At 47.1% G+C, this 21,480-nt stretch overlaps 1 protein-coding gene across 1 annotated transcript in view; it reads right to left on the bottom strand.

Moving 5' to 3' along the window:
* SEMA3B (semaphorin 3B) overlaps positions 1 to 21,480 on the bottom strand; it is a 57,906-nt gene that overhangs the window by 25,802 nt on the left and 10,624 nt on the right. Inside the window, exons 2-4 of the mRNA XM_063121076.1 lie at positions 13,800 to 13,940; positions 2,505 to 2,662; positions 86 to 148 (exon numbers count right to left, since the gene is read on the bottom strand). Coding sequence (XP_062977146.1) covers positions 86 to 148; positions 2,505 to 2,662; positions 13,800 to 13,887 — 309 coding nt within the window. The 5' untranslated portion in view covers positions 13,888 to 13,940. The remainder of the gene's footprint in view (positions 1 to 85; positions 149 to 2,504; positions 2,663 to 13,799; positions 13,941 to 21,480) is intronic.

The following is a 21,480-nucleotide window of genomic DNA, read 5'->3' as shown; positions in this document are numbered from 1 at the left end:
TTCAAAATGCTTCTAATCCCATTCCCTTGTGCTGAGCAGCGGGGAGGGTGTCTCCATCCCCTCCCCATCCAAATGGGTCACTTACATTGATGTCTTTGCCTGCCCAGTTGCATTCTTCCCTCCATTCCACAGGCGCCGGCCAGTAAATCTATGGAAGCAAAGATGAGGCAGATCATTAGCAAAGGTCTTCAAAACAAAGGTTTTCTAGGTTAGTCATTCATCACACTTGAAGTTAGTCAAAGGCTGTAAAAGCGCTGGCACTAAAGACCCCCAGCTGTATTGCTGCTGCTGGCTTCCCTTAGTCACGGGCCACCGTCTCCCTGCTATTTAAACCCTGAGCATCTTCTAGGGTGGGGCCTGGAACAGCGTACAAAGGCTGTGATGGGCTTTAGCTCTGTTGTTGATGAACTGCAAGGTCAACATTCCAAGAACAGGATTCAGACGGTGCTTGGATTTGCATGGATCTTTTATTTATTCATTAAAATATCCACAGACTGCAGTTTGGCCATAAGGCCCTCAAGGTGGTCTAGGAAGCAAAAGCAAAGCTTAAGAACATGGGGTTGTATCCAATGTTAGTCCTACTTAAAGTAGACCCATTGAAATGAATGAGACGCAGGTGAGCCACGTTGAACTGAAGTCCCATGCATTTCAATGGGTCTACTCTATGTAGGACTAACAGTGGATACCACCCAGAGCAAATAAAACATTCTGAAAAGTGAAGCCAGTTTCAGCCCCTTATTAAAAACGAACGAATGCTGAGCGGAATAGGGATGTCTTCGCCACTCGCTTGGAACTCACAACGGAAAGGCTGATCTCCCTAGGGAGGGAGTTCCATTACTGGGGTGCTGCCCTAGAAAAGGCCCTGCCCCACATTCCCAACATGCTAGTCTGTTGCGGTGACAGGACATATAGCAGGCCCACCGATGAAGCTTGTCAACCTGGCCCCCATTTCTGGGGTTTTAACAATTTTATTATTTTCTACAGAAAGCAAAACACAAGGTGAAAAGGGAAAAGGGGGAAAATATTACATAACATCACATGCTTAACTAATAATATAGTACACTACATCTAATAAAAACTCATATACAAAGCATAGAAGGCCATATTCCATTTGAGGCAATCTTCATGTCAGACATAGGTTGTCAATTACTACCCTTTAGCCAGCCCAGTGTCATGTAAAAACCACAGATTATATATAAAACCCACACACAAATAGATCCTTCTTTTGCAACTTTTGTATATGCTCTATAAGAGGTTTCCAGTCCAGGACAAATGAGGTTGTTGATTTTTCTCTTATTAACGCCATGAGTTTCACCATCTCCGCCAACTCCAAAACCTTGAGGAGCCATTCCTCCATCTGGCCCCCATGTCGAGGGAGTTAGCACTTGCCTCCAGAGCAAGCAATGCGCTAAACTTTGTTCCAGTGAGCCACAGTACCCAGGACCTCATCCAGCTGATGCAAGAGCAGCCGCTGGCGCTGGCTCACCCAGCACTCCCCCCACATGCGGCATCCTCTCTGCTGTTTGTAAGCCCTGCAAAGGGGAGCAATGACACACCAGATACAGTGGAAAGAAAGACGAGCCTGCAGGTTATTGGCCACGGTATAAAGCTTTGTTTATGTTGCAGAAGTCAAGCCTGACTCGGAAGCTCAGGCGGCTCGCTGTGAGATGTGCCTCGTGGCAGGGAAGCCGGCCGCAGAGCAGGGAGCCATACTCTGCCGCCTTCCAGCCACACCAGGCAAGAAGAGCAAAGGCTCCAGGAGCCGTGGATCGGAGGCGGCTGTGCTGTGTCTCCTGCTGAGCTGGGAATGCAGCTTCCATCTGCAGCCCAGCTGGGAGGCTATCAATGGACTCAACCCACCCTCTGCCCTACTTCATTAAATAGGGAGGGTTATTCTATAAGATTTCATGGAGGAGTCTGGAATGCCGGACCTGTTGTCATGACAAGCAGAATGCCTCCTTCTGATGGGAAAAGGACCCACAAAAGACTCCAGAGGGAACATAGTAACTCAGTGTTCTTATTGATTAATTTAAAACATTTCTGTACCTTCAGCACCATATTTCCAGAGTGGTTTACAGTCAAGGTTTTGAGTTTAAACCACAAAGAGTCTTGTGATGCCTTAAGGGCTAACACATTTATTATGATGTAAGCTTTCATGGACTACAGAGCACTTTGTCAGAAGAGGAGTGCAGTCCATGGAAGCTTACGCCATAATAACTTTGTTTGGACCATTACCAGGGCAGTCTGAGCCAGAAAGATGGCTGGGCTACACAGAGCAGCCGAGCAGCCACTTCATTACTGAAAAACGAAGAAGAAGAAGAAAAGAGGAAAAACCCATGGCCGCCTTGTATTTAAAGGTAAGATGAAAATTCTTCCAATTTGCCCATCCCTTGAAGATTAATCTAGTCTTCAGGGGAAGTATTTGCGTCACCCGCACCCCCTGAAATCAGAGGAAAACTCTTGAGCTGAATGCTTTCTGATGGCACGATAAAAAGACATGTTACCTTCTTGTCCTGCTTGCTGATGTTGTCGAGGCTCAAGGATGCCAGGTAATTTTTTCCGCCCACAAAAAGCCGCCCTCGCTCTTCATCCAGCAGCAGTGAGTCATAGCAGCAGGAGCGCTCCAACTCGTAGGTGCGTAATCCGTGGCGCATCCGCAGGTCTGGAGAGAAAGAAGCAGGTGAGGAAAGGGCTGGATGACAATCCCAATCCCAAAGGAGCTTGTGGGTTACCCAACTAGGGGTGTGCACGGACCCCCCGCTCCACCCCGCGGGCCGATCTGAAAATTTCGGGTCGGCCCGCTCCGCTCCGCGCCGCTCCGCCCATACTCCGCTCCTCTTCGCCGCGGAGCTCCGGCTCCGAATCGGAGCTCCGCAGCGGAGGGGAGTGGCACCAGGTAAGGCCGGGAGAGGAGGGCGGGAGGTTTACCGGGCCCTGCCACCATCGCCGCCCGTGCAGCGATGGTGGCAGAGCCCGGTAAGGGACCAAGGGAGAGGGGGACCTTACCTGCCTCCGTCCGCGGTCCGTCGGCATCTTCAATTGAGCCCGCGGTTCAACCAGGAAGTCTGGGCCGCAGCGGCCCAGACTTCCTAGTTGAACCGCGGGCTCAATTGAAGACGCCGACGGACCGCGGATGGAGGTAGGTAAGGGAGAGGAGGGCGGGGGGGGGGGGTTACCGGGCCCTGCCACTGTCGCCGCATGGGTGACAGCGACAGCGGCAGGGCCCGGTAAATCCCACTTACCTTTCCGGCGGAGCTCCGGATCGAGGCGAAGGATCCGCCTTCACCTCGATCCTCTTCGCCACACTCCGCCGGCCCCCCAATCCTCTTCGCCTCCGCCTTAAGGGCAGGCGAAGCCCCCCGCTCCGCTCCTGCTTCTCCGGTCCGATTAGAAGCAGAGCACATCCCTATACCCAACTCCATTTTCATTCTTCAAGCCAAGTCAGAGAGGATCAGCTGGAGCAAACTAAGGCCTAATCTACACCTGCAGCCCTTTCGCAATGGAAAAGGCACAGTAGCAAATGTTTCCCGCTTCCGTGATTGCTGCCCCCACCCCATGGAGCACAGCTCCCCGAGGTTTCCTGCGTGCGCCCCGTTACGGTACTTCTGCATGTGTATCAGAAGACATGGGCGGGGCTAGGCAGATGGCTACGGGGCAGAGGTGGGGTTTTTTAAATGATTCGTGTGACCCCCACTCAGAATACTGTGTACAGTTCTGGTCACCACACCTAAAAAAGGATATTATGGAGCTGGAAAAAGTGAAGAAAAGGGCAACTAAAATGATCAAGGGGCTGGAGCATCTCCCCTATGAGGGAAGGTTACATCAACTGGGATTTTTTAGCTTGGAAAAAAGGAGGCTAAGGGGAGACATGAGAGAGGTGTACAAAATGATGCATGGTATGGAGAATGCAGATAGGGAGACATTTTTCTCCCTTTCTCAAAATACTAGAACCCAGGGTCATCCCATGAAGCTCATTGGTGGGAGATCCAGGACAAATAAAAGGAAGTACTTCTTCACACAGTGCATAGTTACATTATGGAACTCATTACCACAAGATGTAGTGATGGCCACCCATTTGGATGGCTTTGAAAGGGGGTTGGATAAACTCCTGGAGGAGAAGGCTATCAATGGCTACTAGCCCTGGTGGTTGTGTACTATTTCCAGTATCCGTGGCAGTAAGCCTGTGTGCACCAGTTGCTGGGGAACATGGGCAGGAGGCTGCTGTTGCACCATGTCCTGCCTTATTGGTCCCCGGCCGATGGCTGGTTGGCCACTGTGTGAACGGAGTGCTGGACTGGATGGACCCTTGGTCTGATCCAGCATCAGGGCACTTCTTAGGTTCTTATGAGAAACACAGCAATATATGGGGGGATAGGAATTCCATCAAATATGTAGTCCTACACAGAGATATGCTTGTATTAAAAAAAAAACCCAAAGACACTCGGCAATGAAACATGCTGATACCAATCCAAAACATGTGGCGGAAATGGCAGACAGGTCCACTCCCGCACACCTGTGATACCCATGCACACGCCCCTCACAGCTGATTGGCTGTTTGCTGAGCCCGGAACTCATGCCAAATACAGCAGTGACCTCACAAAAGGGGGACGGACACCGCAGACGTTCTTCAGAACGGAAGTGAGAGAGCCGTAAAAAAAGCGACTAATGCAGTCAGGGATATTCCAGGAAAACTGAGAGGTGGAGCCGAGGTCACCGCAGGAGCAGGTGAACATCATGTGCCCCATTAGTAATGACTGCGATACAATCCTGCAATAAATGGCTGGGGTAGACTCCCCCTGAGTGCAGCACAAGCCAATTCAATGAAACGCAAACCACTGCAAATGTTGCTTCTGTATTCCCCCCCCATGATTACAGATCACCTAGTATGCAAGAATAGGAAGGAGGAGAGTCATAAATATTAAAAACGAACCAACAACGCTGCAGACTATTACAGGTGACCATTTCCATATATGCCTTCCAGGAGACATTCAGATCAGCACAATAAAGTGAATGTCCTTGTACAAATTTCTCTGCTAACCTTCATGTACTATGATGGGTACAGTAGCTCCATTCTGTGGCTTGACCACCAAGTCCATGGGGAAAGGGTAAGAAATGGTTATCCTTCCCTCGGAGATAAGCAGACTTAAGAAGATGACTGGCGGGATAAACTGCGATTTACCCTATAAAATGCTCTGCTACCTAAACAATGGGCACAAAAATCTCCCAGGCAAACGGAGTGGCTGGAACACTGGCATAGCCAAGAGGAGAACCGTCTTCTCTGGATGGCCTTTATGTGACCTTGGACAACTCAAGGCCCCTCTCTAGGCCTCTTTGCTCCCTTTTGTTTATTCGGACTGCAAGTTTCGTAGGGCAGCGTTAAGTCCCTGTTAAGCCCCTGTGGCTCAGCTGCATTCAACGCAGCTGGCCTCTTGGGGCAAGGCAACCGTAATATTTCTGTCATCGTATGCACTGAGTGGAAAAGCCCACTCTCTTTGGCCTCCAAACTTCAAGGGAGTGGTGGCGGCTTCTAAGGGTGCTCTCTCTCTCACAAAAGACAAATTGGTCGACCTATTCCGTTCATTTATGTTAAGATGTGTGCATTTAAACTTGCCCATTGCCTAGCATGGAAGGTGGGTTTCTAAACTAAAAATAAACACACACACACCACGAAGCCCCCAAACTGACATTCCTCCCAGATCCCCCTGCACAGCATGGAACGCACCCTTTCTGCACTGTGGCTCTTCAAGGACCGATATACAGCATCTGCGCTCCAGTGGGTGGGAGCTGCCACTTGGAAATACGGGAGGTGGCAGCCATGATCCCAAGACTCCTATGCAACGCTCCCAAGCCTAAGGTTTGTGATGGACCTACTCTGGCTGTGTGCCGTTCAACCATTTAGCAGGGAGTCAGCTGGGGCTACAGGAGGATCGGTTGGTTTTGTCTCCCGGCCCCCAAATCCAATTGCTGGCCTATGTCAGCTCCCCCTTTATGCCCACCTGTTCAGCCCCCTCCCTGATCCATCCCACCAGCTTTAACAGGTTATCAGCCTCAACAGCAGCGTGACATTAATCTCCCAGCACAACAGGCATCTGCGCAGAGAAAGGGCCCTTTCTCTATGCGCAGAGCTTAATCTGCTTTCGGCAGCACAGACAAATAAGCCATTGTGGGGAAGTGAAAGGAAGCGGCTGGCAGGGGAGCAATCCACCCGCTAATGAGCTGTTATCCATGTTGGGTGCATGGGGTGCACAGTGTCCACGGGAAGGGCAGTAGCTCAGTGTGACAGAGCACCTGCTTTGCATGCAGAAGGTCCTAGGTTCAATCCTGGCATTTTCAGGTAGAGTTGGAAAAACTCCTACCTGAAACGATAGGAGTTTTACTGCCAGACTCAGTGTCAACAATACTGGGCTAGATGGACCAAGCAAGGGTCTTCTGACTTAGTATAACGCAGCTTCCTATGTCACTATGGAAGTCACGGCCTGATCGGCCCCATTGTCTTCAGAGAGCTTGGCTTTGATCCCCATCACCCTCCTGGTCCAGCAGCACAAGTATTTCTTCATGGCCTTCCCTCCGTGCCATCTCCCTCCTTCCCTCTGGTGTGTTCTCTGTTTCTGGCTGGACCACAGAGGGCAGAAGATCAGAATATACCTAGCTAAGAGCAGACATCTCACCTTACCTAGCTCTGGTCCCTTCCTATCCCTTCCTGCAGCCTTGTAAAGAAGCCAAGCAAGATGATAATGATGATGATGATGATCATCATCATCATCATCAAGTTATAGCAACCAAGAACTACCAAAATACATCATAAAAGATAACAATGTAACAACAGACCTATGCAGGAAATGCCATCAATTCCAAGAAACAATAAACCATGTAACAGGAGGATGTAAAATTATGGCAGGAATGGGTTATATGGACAGACACAATACAGCTGCAAAAATAATTCACCAACAATAGGCCATCAAATTCAACCTTATCAAACAACCTACACACCATACTACACATACTCACCCGAAACAATCTTGGAAAATGCAGATCATAAAATATACTGGGACAGAACAATTCATACTGACAAAACAATACCTTGAAACCAACCAGACATAACAGTCATAGACAAAAAAGAAAAACACACATACCTCATCGACACAGCAATACTGAATGACAAAAATGTTGTTGAAAAGGAAGAGGAAAATAGAGATAAATATACACCACTGGCCATGGAAGTCAAAGAACTATGGCAACAGGAAAAGGTCACAATTATTCCGTTAGTCACATCACATCAAAAAACTATACAGAAAACCTTCAGAAACTAGGCCTACCAAAACACCACCACACCACCATCCAGAAAGCAGTAATAATTAAAACATGCTCAATTGTCACGAAATTCCTGAATCTGTGAAAGAGAGCATGACTTGGCAAAGCCCATCATGTCTGTCTAGAAAAACCACCATGAGCGAGAAAGAGACAATAATAATAATAATAATAATAATAATAATAATAATAATGATGATGATGATGATGCTGCTGCTGCTAGCTTGCTAAGAGGCTAGTAGCTTGCACTCCCATGCTTCCATTGAGCAGGATAGGTGTTTGGTTTTTTTAAAGCATTCTAGCAAGGTGACTGGCAGAGCATTCCACATTCCTGTATGCCAACCCACTACTGTGTTTCAGTTCTGGCTGCAGAGGAAGGACCTTTCTTTCCTCTGAAGTTAGAATGGGAGCCAAGTGGGCCTGCAGAGGAGAGACAGAGTGGGCTTGTTCAAACAACACACTAAGCCACGGTTAGGCTGGTAACCCTTTTGCAGCCACTGGTTAGTGAATGTATTTAAGCATGGTTATGTACCCACCATGGTTAGGAATGGTTCACATGGCACGCTAAGCCATAACGTTTAGCTCAAAGTGCTAAACCACTGTGGCTTAGTGTGGCCTCTGAACAGGGTCAGTGATTCATCTCTCTTCTACTCACCCAAGTTAAATTCCTGGCCACCACAGGTGAGCTGTTAAATACAAGGCTGCCCTTCCTGCCCTACCTACTTTAAGCAAAAATGTTAGGACTGAAACAAAATGTCAAGGAGGGGAGGGGGACATAATGAGACCCATATCCAGTTCAGTTGAAAGAGCGACAAAAAACAACACCTGGCCATTACTTTAACAAGTTACTGGCCTCAACAGCAGCTGCATGATATTAATCATCCAGCAGGTCCATGGCCTAGGAGTGAGGACCACTTGCTCACAATCTCTTGGCCTAGGGCAGGGTGCTTATTTTTCAATTGAAATCACCTTCTGGTTGCTGAACTGCTCACATAAGCCATTACACCAGGAGGGGGGAAACTTCCAGGGGTCGGGGGCTGTGCTGCCACCATCCCCCCCCCCAACCCTCCCTAGGGTGCTCCCCTGTCTCCTGATGTCCCACTGCAAAACAAAAACAAACCGTGAGATTTTGCTTTTTAAAATGCTTCTGGGAAGGTGATTTTACTTGAATGCAAAGTCTATGCTCCCCATACACCTTGTTTTGAAGTTTTGTTTGTTTTTTGCTGTTGCTGTGCCACCAAATTTCATTGGCAAATTCAGTGGCATAATGGGGGGGGGGGAGTCTGCACAAAAGGCTAGTGGAGTTCACATGCATTCCTTGCCCATTTCTGCCTTACACCCCAGGCTCAGCAAATGCAAGTTTATATCGTGTGCATGGAGCTTCCCCTGCCCTCCACCACCCCCATGCAAAAATGACCAGGGCAGCCCTTACAGGCTGGGGAGCTCCTCGCGTGCCCCACGGCACCTGGGCCCGCAGCAAACTGCAGAACAGAGCGGAGTCGGTTTGGCAGCCCAGTCTTCATGGGGGCGAAAATCATGGCCTCCTGACATTTTCCTCTTCCAATTCCTGATTCGAAAATAAGCTTCACTCCGCATTCTCACGCCCTGACTTTTATCAACGAAAGCCTATCAGGATGGTGGCGTGCCCCAGTGCAAACAGGACTTGAATGAGCTCATTGACTTTGACCTTAAAAATCTATGCATCTGTTTCTCTTTGCATTCAAGTTGGCACAATGCTCTGCACCTGGCTAGCCCACAAGGCACCCATGCACCTGTGCGCGCCGCCACCTGTATGTTTACATTTCACTGCCAGAACAGGCTCCTTCTCAGGCTTGGGGTGGGGTGAGGTGGGGGAGAGGGTGGGGAAAGGGTACAGAGAGAAGGAGAGGTGGTACAAGAGGGGGGAGGGAGAAAGGGAAGAGCCATAGTACCCTCTCATGAACTGGTTTTTGATTGCATAAGCCCCTCACAAGCTGATTGGATGGGCCCTGCCTGCTTTTGGTATCACCCACAGGAGCTCTATGGGGAAATACAGCTTACAACTAATACATCTTAACGGGGAAGAGATGCACTTTGACTTGTCCCTTAGGAGGAAGTGTTGGGGGTCGGCCTCAGTGCACACATTTCCCAAGGGGTTGAATACAGCAGCAGATTTCCAAATGCAGCATATAGGATCACCACTGCTTTCAGATAAAATGCCAGCTGCCAATTTTCAGAAATTTTAGGGTGGGGTGGGGATAAATGGGCTGAACATAGTCACTCCTTTCCCATCACAGGTCATCAGCGTTCCCCCTAAAGCAATGGTGGTATCATGAGATGGACCAACTATGGCCCAGAGAGGGCGTGGTCAGACTCAACAGCATGCAGGGAGAAGATCGGTCTTTCTGTCTCTTCATGTTGAGTCCAACCATTCTTAAGACTTGCCTACAGTGCTCAAAATATGGGGGAAAGGGAAGGGATGAAGCCCAATCCACTGGTTCTCCCCAGATTGTTAAATCATGCCCTCGAGTAGACACGATTTGCCTCTGGGTACTGTTGTAAGAACAGTACCTAAAGGTCCCAAAAGAAAAGGTGGTGTTCTCCTTGCCCTCTCCCCCTTGATCCGAGCACTGATGCTCGGAATGTGTGCAGCAGACACTGGCACAAAAGCCACGGATTCAATTTCACATGGGTTAAAGCCACCTTCCCCAATCAGGTGCCCTCCAGATGCATTGGACTAGAACTTGCATCCTCCTCAACTAGCGTGGCCAATGATGGTGGGAGTTGCAGCCCTAAGCATATGGAGGGCATCCAATTGCGAAGGCTACTCAGAACAGCAAGGTAATGATTCCCAAGGGGTATCACCAGAGCTCCCAATCTTGCTATCATATGTACAGCACAGATACATTGGCCCCATTTAACAAGGGAAGATGATTCTATTTTTCTCAGGACTCTTAACTCTTTACGATTTTCTGCTCCTGGGAAATAAGACAAGTCTTTATTAACATAAACATTCTTTTCTGGGGTCACTTCCTAAAGAGCTTGCCTACCCACAAAGAATTGCTGCTTTGCGTTTGCTATTGGTTTAGGAATAGGGATGGCCAAGCAGAAGTCGAGTTGCCTCAAGGGCAAAGAGAAGCATAGGTTTTTCTAGCCGGAGTAATTCGGCCACTTGTTTCTCAGGCTTCCAATCTGCCTTGGTAATAAAAATTACCATCCTTTTGTGGCTGAGGTGTCATGGTGATATTTGGCAAGCCCAGCCTGGATTCAGCTGCACATAACAATCACAAACTGATTTCTGGACTAAAAGGAAACGACGAATACTCTCAAAATACCCCTAGTTGGGACAAACAGTCCCAGGATGCTCCAGGAGAAGCGCTTACATGGAAGGAGTGCATCATGATTGGTTCTTCCAATACACAGTGCCCTTCCCCTTCCAGATGGGTGACATTTCTTTCTCTCTGCTCCTTCCTCAGGGATTATCTATATGCTCCCAAAACCCTGCAGTGAGCCATCGCAGGGCTTTCGAGAAAAGATGCGAAGAAAAGAAGTCAGGGACTTACCCCGACCTTTTTCTCTGGAGTGACAAAAATATCGCCAGGTCACTGTCCATCCAGGCAGGGGGCGGCAGCCCAGCTGCTTCCTCCCCCCCAGCCGAGGAAGACAGACGGCAAAGGTACAGCAGCCACAGGCACGTGTCCAATGCCGGGGCGCCCAGACGGAACCGTTTGCTGATGGCCAGGCCAAGGCCTGACAGAGCGCAGAGCTGGCAGAGCTGCTCTCGATCCCCCATGCGCGATGGTTCTGGAACCAGACCTGGGTGGAGAAAGGGGGCGGTGAGAGGGGGGGGCATCTGGAGGCCCCCTTCCGATGGGCGCTCCCCTTCCTCCTGCAAGGCCTCCCTCGCTTACCTGGATCTTGGCTTTGGCCAGCTCAGCCAGGCGCTCCATGAGTAGGGCAAGGCGGCCCTGGCTGAAGGAAGCCCTGTGCCCTCTCTTGGCATCAGGATTAGCCACTGTCACCCCGCAGCACAGAAAGCACAGGGGTCTGCTTAGCGCGGGGGCAACCTGGCACCATAGCAGCCCCTCAGGAATCCACATGGCACTTTTGCCAAAGGACTTGGCCATGAGCAATCCAGGCCTGACTTTGGACAGGCTAACTAAGCAATGTAAAACAGCTGCCTAGCAAAGTTGAGAAACCATCCAAAAGATAAATCTGGGTGACATGTCACTAGATTTTCCAACATGTCACTAGATTTGGCCAATTGCCAAAAGATAAGAAAGCACCATGATTGTGTTTGGGAAAGAGGATAAAGCACACCAGAAATTTCCTTAAAGATCACACCTGCACTAGCAACCCACACCAATGGTACTACCAAATCGGATACATCTGAGGAATCTAGCATTTTATTAAAGAAGAGCCCATGTTTGTAAGAAAACCTTTGAAAACTGTTCAGCTCAGAAACTAGAGAGTCGTAAGCCAGGGGTGCACAACATGTGGCTCTCCAGCTGTTTTGGCCTACAACTCCCATCAGCCCTAGCCAGCATAGCTAATTTTGAGTGATTTGGAGCCTGTTCAGACAACATGCTAAGCCATGGTTAGGCCGCTAATCATTTTGCAGAAAATGGTTAGTGAATATGTTTAAACCCTGGTTATGTAGCCACCATGGTTAGGAATGGTTCACCTGACACACTAAGTCATGGTTGACATGACATGCTACGCCATAATGCTTAGTTCAAAATGCTTAACCACTATGGCTTAGCATGTCATCTGAGCCTGGTCATTGTGAGTTAGGCCAAAAGATCTGAAGGGTCAAAAGCTACCCACCCCTGTAGTAAAGGAATAACAACTATAGGATGTTTTAAGAATGAGTTAGACAGTTTTGACAGATCTGGTTCTCCTTAGAGACTAGCCAACAAACTAGATGACTTTCCATTATCCATCCCAGCATGAAATTCTACATGAGCGCATGATACAATTGGTTTCTTGTTTCTTCCTCTCTTAGAGAGAGACGTTCTTCCATCTTATTTCTCATAAGAACACCCTTTACAGGTCATACTATTAGCCTATGTAATCTCTAAAATGCTTCTAGATACTTTAAAGTAGCCATCCTCAATGAGGCATCCTCCAGATGTCTCTGACCATTGTGCCTGCTGAAGGTAGACTGTGGTCCACCGATGGGCTGTGGGGCAACTTTCAGTCCACCATCTAGCACTTCCTGGCTACTGGGATTGTTAGAAAGACTACTAAATTAGGTTGACCTTGGTCCGATCCAGCAACTTATTAACACTTACTAAGCAAGAGTGCATACTCAGGAAAACTTAGCCCTGAATAGTTATGCCTTAATGTTAAGAGATCCTGGGCATGCACTCTTACTTCATAAATCTGAAACACATGGCTGGGATTCTAGTTAAGAAAAAGTAATGTATAAGTAGACCATGCAAGAATGAAGCTAGTCCACTCCTGAGCTACAAATTCTGAACATCTTGGTTAACAGCCATTAATCCGTCTGTTGTCCATTAATTTGTCTATTCCTTTTTAAAGTGCAGCTGTAATTTGTCTAGTCCTTTGTCCATGATCAAATCTTTGTCAAATTCTTCCTGTTCATTTTAAACATATTGAGTATTAATATGACCACTTAACCTGTGGCATTACATGGAAGTGAACAAATCTATTTTGGCTTTTGCCAGAGTGTTCATAATTGTATCAATCTCAAGTTCTTTATATGCTTTTCTTTCCTAAGCTGGAAAGAAATGTATCCACAACATATGGGACCAGGTCCAGACCTCAATGACACCAGCACATAAATCAGAGTTGTTGCTGCTAACTTAAGGAAACTTGGTCTCCAACTTTACATGAGTGAGAATAGGAACAGGGTCCCAGTTTTCCCTCCACTATTACAGGAACAGAGTTACTCCAGCTTCACATCAACAGACTTTGCCTTTCCAGGCACCCCACACTTCATTGGCCATAGCAGGGACTGGAAACAGAATGTCCCAAATTACAATTTGGAGCATTGGGGAGTGTCGTGCAGTTCTACATGACTTCGTTGGTATAAGTAAAGATTACTTCTGTCTTAGGGTGAAGGAAGCATGCAGGGGGAGTAGGAAATGGGTCATCATAAAAGACAAACACTTGATAGCTGTCACATTTCTCACCAGTGCTTATCTGCCCCTGCAAAACATCAACACTGCTTCCGCTTACCATCCATGCAAATACACTGCCCACCCTCCTGTCCACCGTCATCTCTGGGGTTCAACCCAGTCAAAGGACTAGATAGAGCCAATTCCTAGTTCAACATTTCCCCATCTGGTGCCCTCCAGGTGAGCTGGACTACAATCCCCATCTTCCCCCAGCCAGCATGGCCATTTGTTGCAGTCCAACAAATCTGGAGGGCACCAGGTTGGGGTGGGCTGTCCTAGTTCACACCTCCCCTGAGAAGTGGCAAACTCTCTTCTACATGCCCCCCATCCCATTTGTCATCCCTATGGGTTTTCCCCACCCCCACTTACCATGGAAGGAGAGCTTCAGACGGGGATTGGTGCTGGTAGCTGTGGCTCCGTTCCCAGCCAGCAACAGCAGCACCAGTGCCTGGATCATAGCGGTGGCTGCCTCTTCTCCTCTGCGGGCGCTGGACTCTGAACCTCTGATGACTGAAAGAGGGAGAAGCAAGGCTGCTGAGAGTGTCTGCCAGGTCGGGTTACAACACCCCCTCACGGGGGGGGGGAATCAATGGGAGGAGGAGGAGGAGGGGAGAGGAGGAGGAGGCAGTGAGGGGGGAAATCCTGAGCCAGCCCTTAGAAGGGGAAAGACCCATCTATACAAACACTGATCTCCTCCCGGAGATCTCCCTATAGGCCTGTTTTCTGCTTGTCAAGTCACATCCAGAAGCAAAGAGAGTGGATTGAAGAGATCTTCCTTAAAGTGCTTCAAGCATGGGGCTGGGGCAGGGGAGGAGGATTCAAAACTGAATGCACCCAAATTCTCCATTATGGTGCATGCAGGTCATCATAATAATGTGTTTAGAATGTTGGACTTGGACCGAGGAGGTCCCCACTCAACTATGAAGCTGTGACCTTAGACCCATGACTGACTCTCAGCCAACCTCACAGGGTTGCTGGATTTAGTATCTCACCATAAGCTCCATGGAGGAAGGGAGAGAGAAAACTGTAATAAATAAAAACAAGTCTCTTATTTCTTGAAAGGTTTTCTTAGAACTTCCACAGCTGGTACCATAACTTATTTTTCTACATTTACCTAGCAGGTCTACGCCACCCTCAACCCGATCTTCCAATGGGGTCCTTCAAAGCTGTGGCTTCCGAGATGCACTCTGAGCGTTCTCGTCCCACATGTATAATGCTTGGCATTATTGAGCAGAACCATTGAGAATTCTCATATTCTGGTGGTGATACAATTGCTTCTGCAAGGATGAGACAAAGACGCGAATGGTGACAGGGACTAGTTAGAGAGCCCTCAGAGCTGGGAGTGAATGTGCCAAAGGACTCAGGTTTAGCACTTTGCAGCCTTCCCCATTAGAGATCATGGGGTTTGTAGTCCAATGCATCTATAGGGCATCAGGTTGGGGAAGATTTGTATGTCTAATAGAAGAGGCACTGCATAACACTGAGGTCTTAGCACTGACTAGCCCGAACAGTGGCTCCTGAGGCAAAGCATTCTATCAAATGGTCAAAGCGCTGCTCAGCATGTGAAGAAGTCAGTAACTTGTTGATTTCAAAAACAAGAAAGAATCTTGAATGATACCTTCAATTTGATATGGCACACACTCTTTTGTGGATTACCTAATCAGAGCTTCTTAGTCAAAACCACATTCAAAAACACCGCTGATTTGTGCTTCAGTATTTCACTCATTCCAATATAGTACCAAATGTCCATTAAATACAATATGCATTTTCAGTTATAAGATACAGATGCGAACATGCTACTGAATATCTCAGGCTGGTCATCTATTCCCCAACAATCCTGTGAAGGAAACCTGGATTCCACACCCTTGCCATTCGCAGGAATGCAAAAGTATTGTTCACATAGTTGAGCTGTCTGCACAACCCATTTATGCAAGAGCATCCTGTTGCCAGATTAATATAAAAGTTGGTTGCGCATTGTACATGAAAGGGTTCTAAGTCCTACTAAGCAATACCTAAATAAACTGTTCTGCCTTTGATGTATTGCTACAGTTAAGGAAATGAAACTTATAGTGCAGTCCCATGCACATCTACTCTGAGGTAAGTTTCATTGTGTGCAATGAGGTTTACTTCGAGGTCAGTAGGTACCGCATTGCAGACTAAGTCAAACACTAATGAAATACGACGTGTGGGCCAATAAATGGTGCACTGAAAGACTAGATTTTCCTTATAGCTCAATGGAGCTGACAGCAGGACAATGCGGTCTCCATGAAGAGTGACTTGTACGGTAACACAGACAAACCGCATGAGGAAGTAATGTCATACTTGTGGTCTTGGGGATCTGCCATGCCTTTTCTTAGCACCATCCATCTGTGACTTGATTTAACACACACACACACACACACACACACACACACACGATCTATATACTTTGATTTGTTGTCCATAGATATTCCCCCATTGGCAGGCCAAGTGGTGGAGACAATGGGCCACTAGCAGCCCTTGTAGTACCATCAATATGAAGGGGAGGCAGGAACAAGAAAAGCATTGTTCAGTGCAACAACAGTGGACAGCGACAAAGCATGAGTGGAGAAAGAACTGCTCCATGCAGCATTCCACAGCATGGTGGTGTTGGGGAAACCTGGGGCAAAGCTGGGGCAATTTGGCTACCCCTGTAGTATGGAGCCCATTTGTCCAGATCAGCCCTCCTCAACTTTGTACCCTCCAGATGTGTTGGACTACAATTCCTATCCTCCACACTCCATATGGCCAGTGGTCATTTTGGCTGGGGATGATGAGAATTGTAGTTCAACATATCTGGAAGGTTGGCTGGTCCAGAAGAACGGCATTCAGGTAAGGAGAAGCTAAGGACCCTTATAGTTTGTCTTAGCAAAATAAAGGAAAATTCTCCTCATCTTCCAGCAATTTATGACACCCAGAGTACAAATGAGATTCTGTCCAATTGAGGAAATTGAGGCATCCTGACACCCCCCATCAGTTTCATACTTAAGAACATGAGAACAGTCCTGTTGGATCAGGCCAAGGGTCCATTTAGTCCAGCACTCTGTTCACATAGTGGCCAACCCGCTGTCAACCAGGGACCAACAAATAGGACATGGGTGCAATCGCACCCTCCCAACCATGCTCCTCAGAAACTGGTGTATTTAGGCTTACTGCCTCTTGAACAACTTTTGTGTGCCACCGTCACAAGTGAAGACGGCAGCCACCCCATTTCTGTCTTTACTTTTGAGACCAATAATCTGTCATACCCCTTGACCAGTAAGTCACCCCTTACGGTCTGTGCCTTCCATATCTGGGAAGACAGAAAGGCCACTGGACACTTTTGTTTTCCTGCTTCCCCATGGAGAGACTGGGCCATTAAAAGTCTGGCCTGGTGAAAGGTTTAGAGGGGGCAATTCAGCACAACCTGCCGTGAAGGGCCCCATGGCCCCAAACACCCAACGGCTGAGCATTTGAGCTTCACACAAAGGCTCCAGCGACCCTTGTGACGAGCAACTCATCAACCAGACAAAAAGCCAACTTGCTCTTCTCCAGTTTCTGAGGGATACGGCTTGTCAGAGACAGGGAGGGTGGGGAAACCCATCTGTCTGCAGGGCAACCAAGGTCAGAATGTCCCAATCGCTGTTACTCCCATGTGAGGCTAACTCTGGTGCAGTTTTCCATCTCCCCCCCCCTCTCAGCCCCCTTCAAGTAGAGGGCACTATCAAAAGAGGGCACTCTAATGCTGAAATAAAAGAGACTTTGGGTCATTTGGCCCTTGCAAAAAATGTGTTTCCTTCATGATGACACATGTCAAAAACTGGTGCCATTCCCACATTTAAATTACACCTTTCAAACAGTGGGAAGCTAAATCCCCAAATGAGTTGCTCTTAAATGGGAAGCAAAATTGCTGAGAGGCAATATAAGACGATGCAGTTTAAATTAAATATATATTTTTTGTCTTTTGTCCCATGGAGGCAAACAATGCAATGCCATCTATGAAAACAAACCCAGAGACAAATAAAGTCTATTCAGAATGATCTGCCTCAGTCCAGAACAAAGAACATAATTGCTCCAGATCTGTCTTCCCTAACCTGGAACCCTCCAGATGTTGTTGGGAGTCTAACTGCCATCATTCCTAGCCAACGACCATGTTGACAAGGGAAGATGGGAGTTGGAGTCAAACAGGGCACCAGGTTTGAGAAGGCTGCTCTAGATCAGGGATGAGGAACTAGTGGCTATCCAGATGTTGTGGGACACTCATCTGCCCAAATCAGCATGGGCCAATGATCAGAGATGATGGGATTTGGAGTCTAGCAAGATCTGGAGGGCCACATCTGTCTCCCCCCCACACACTGTCTCCATTATGGTACTCACACTACTACTTCACTGTCCTGACAATGTGAAGAAGATTCCTTGCCTAACGTAGGGGGATCCATCCCCTTGATAGGCGATCCCAGACAGTGGGGAGAAACCATCATACATTTGCTGCGTGCTGTGATCTTCAAGTAGGAGTCTCCCCACTCCCACATGGAAGCTGCCCCTTCAAGCCTGCCAGGCGGCATCTGGAAAGCTGCACGCAGTACTTGAGCAGTAGGTATGGCTTCTGAAAGCAGTAAATGCTGAAATGCCCTCTGAAATACACTAAGCTGCCCTCATAGCAAGCTGCCATATCCCAAGTCAGACTTTTTGTCCATCTAGCCCAGAATTGTCAGTTCTGACTGAAAGCAGCTCCCCAGAGGCTCTTTCCCTTCTCCCATGCCCTGGTCCCCTTTTTAAACAATTGGAGATGCCAAGGATTGAAGATAGGACCTTCTGCATGCACATTGATACAGTGGCCATATGGAAAGGAGGACAGGGCTCCTGTATCTTTAACAGTTGCATAGAAAAGGGAATTTCAGCAGGTGTCACTTGTATGCATACAGCACCTGGTGAAATTCCATCTTCATCCCAACAGTGAAAGCTGCAGGAGCCCTGACCTCTTGACCAGATACAAAAGAGGGCACTGCTCCTGTGTCTTTAACTGTTGTATTGAAGAGAGAACTTCACCACGTGCAGCATGCATACAAATGTCACTGGCTGAAATTCGCTTTATTATTCAACTGTTAAAGATACAGGAGCCCTGTTCTCCTTTCCATATGACCACCCTAATCATGTGCTTTGCGCAGAGACAGACTAGGTCAGATAATCCTAACAGTGGACAGTTGGAGGCTTCTTCTGCCCTACTACTGTCCCATTTTATCCATTTGCAGTAACTTTTGTTTCTGATTTGCAAATGTTAAAGTAACTATGCAGATTCAGCCACTCTGCAGTACAGCAACATTGTTATAGCAAAGTAATGGATAGTCCTGTCATGTGATGTGTGGCTCAGTTGGACAGAGGATTGTTTTCATAAATACACTTGGAATGACTGATCTGACTGCTAGAATTAAACATGCCAAACGTGTGGTAGTAACAGGCTAATTCAAGGACAAGCATTAAAGATTCTATTATTCTGGCAGCCCTTTTCCCGTTTTAGAATCATATTGCTGACTATTACATATTGTTTTTATGCTGTTTGATTGGTTGTTTTATCTTTTTTTTTAATTGTATGCCGCCTAGGGTATTTTGTATATAGGTGGGATATAAATTGAATAAATTATTTATTTATATGTTCACGCACGTGCGTATATGTGTATATAAGTGTGTGTGTGTGTGTGTATTATATATACCTTAAAGATATCCAAGTGTTTAGAGCAGAAGTGGACAACTTGTGGTCCTCCAGACATTGTGGCCTACAACCCTCTTCATCACAACAGTTAAAGCTGCAGGTGCCCTGCCCTCTTTTAAATCTGGTCACTCTAGTATAGCTTCTACAGCTTTAACTCTTGTGATGAAGAGGGAATGTCACCAGGTTCTCCATATATACAAATGACACCTGCTGAAATTCCCTTTTCTATGCAACTGTTAAAGATACAGGAGTCCTGTCCTCCTTTTCATATGGTCACCCTACGTTAAGTAGTATCCAACTATGATGTAATTGGGAGTGGTGGGGTTCTGTTGTACATAGTGCATCTAGTTAAGCAGGAAACCTGGGTTCTGTTTCCATTTCTTGTACCAACCAACTGTGCCACTGAAGACATAGTAAGAACAAAATGAATAAAAGCCCATATATGTAAATATCCCCTGCCCCACACCATCCATTTAAAATCAACCAAAAGTACTTTGATAGTACTTTCCAAAATTTGTCCATAGGTCAATCGAGGACTCTGATAAGTCTCCAAAGGGAGGGAATTCCACAAAGCAGCAAATTGTTGTTGTTAAAATAAACTAAGCTTTGCACAGATAATTAAATGACCCTGCCTGAAGTTTTACAATCTTGTTATTGACATAACACTAGGGATACATCAGAAAAAGGAGAGGAGAATGTGCCCAAATAATGTATTATATAAAACTGCACTCGGCACCTTCCAAGAAAAGCAGAAATCATTGTTACCAGTTGCTGGAACTTGGAGTATAGGGGTAAATAAAGTAAAGGACTGTTTAGAGAGGGAAAGCTATCGTAGAAAAAAAATTAAGAAGAGGCCATATTAAAAGATGAAAAGAGAACAGGGCAGGCAAAGGAAAGAATTCCAATTGTAGTGAGAAATGAAGGAGAGCAAAGGAAAACATACAGTGAGAAAATGAAAGGCAAACAAATAAACCAGCAATTTAATATCCTCATCTCTTTGAAGCACTATGTCAAAGAGTTACATCAAAAGTCAAAGTCAGCACTTCAGGTGGAATGACTGCCTGTTATGGACCTAGGAAAGGCTTTGATGAAAGGCAAGCACAAGGAGTCACCTATGTAGCCAATGTTAGTCCTGCTTAGAGTAGCCCTACTGAAATGAATGGGACTTAAGTTAGCCATGATAAACTTCAGTTCCATTCATTTCAGTCGATCTACTCTAAATAGGACTAACATTGTATATAACTGTTGAAGTGCAATCCTATATATATCTACTCAGAAATAAGACCCATTGAGTTCCATGAGACCTGTTCCCAGGTAAGTGTGTAGAGGATTGCAGCCTTAGTCTGCAAAGTAGTCCTTAAGACCTAACCAGTTAAGAAGCTCAGGAACATTATGGGAAGATGCTTTATACCAAGTCAGACCACTGGTCAATCCAGCTGAACCTGGGTGTCAAACCTGAGCCCTCTAATGCTACACAGATCAGCAGGAGAAGGCTTTGGTGTGGGGTGAGGGTGAAAAAATGTGCCCCTCTTCCATTCTCCCCTCCTGATTCCCTCCATCACCCATCATAAGACCTGAACTAGAGCACTGGTGGAGGGGGATAGGAAAGAAATTAGGGGGAGGTATCTTTCTTTCCTACCTTCCCCACCCCAGCATTCTTATCACAGGACTACCTGTGGGCCTGCTCCTGGCTGGCCAGAATACTGGACAAGAGCACTCCTGTTAGGGGCTAGGGATACCATGCAGCAGTTTGTTGTGGACCCTTACCTGTAAATTTGAAGAACAGCCATTCAAATAAAGGGCATCTTCAAATAGAGAACAGCCCTTCTGGTAGATTTTCAAAAAGAGGACTGTTCTCTGTGAAAGAGAACACCTGGACAACCTATGTGTTCCACAACCAAGCTATGAGTGTCAATATGACACCCATAGATAGCTTGCTATGTATGTGGTGGTGCCTTCTGCCTTGCTCAGAGTCCATGCCAACCCCGATGGAGTTTCCTGTTGATCAATACGCAGCCAAGGAAAAAGGCATCTCTGGGGTTTCACTAACTGTTGGCATACAGATTAATACCCCGAAAGCAATGGCTACATCCTTTCTAGGCACTTGCTGTTTAAAAGGCTAGTTAGAACATTGCAGTACTTCTATGTACAACTCATTTGGGCACAATCCATACACACAATCCGGCTTGACGCTCTTCTTAGGCCAATCACAGTTGCTGGGATAGCGTAGGTGTGGCCCATCTCACAATCAGTGGTCTCCACGGTAAATCTACTCTACTGTGTTGAAGCCAAAAGCAAAAACTGCATTTTTTCCAGTGTGAAAAAGCAAGGCTGACAGCCAAC

This window comes from Elgaria multicarinata, chromosome 3 (assembly GCF_023053635.1).
Source record: "Elgaria multicarinata webbii isolate HBS135686 ecotype San Diego chromosome 3, rElgMul1.1.pri, whole genome shotgun sequence".
Lineage (NCBI taxonomy): Eukaryota > Metazoa > Chordata > Lepidosauria > Squamata > Anguidae > Elgaria > Elgaria multicarinata.
Note: the sequence above shows the minus strand (reverse complement) of the source record. Positions and strands in the feature narration are given on the sequence as shown.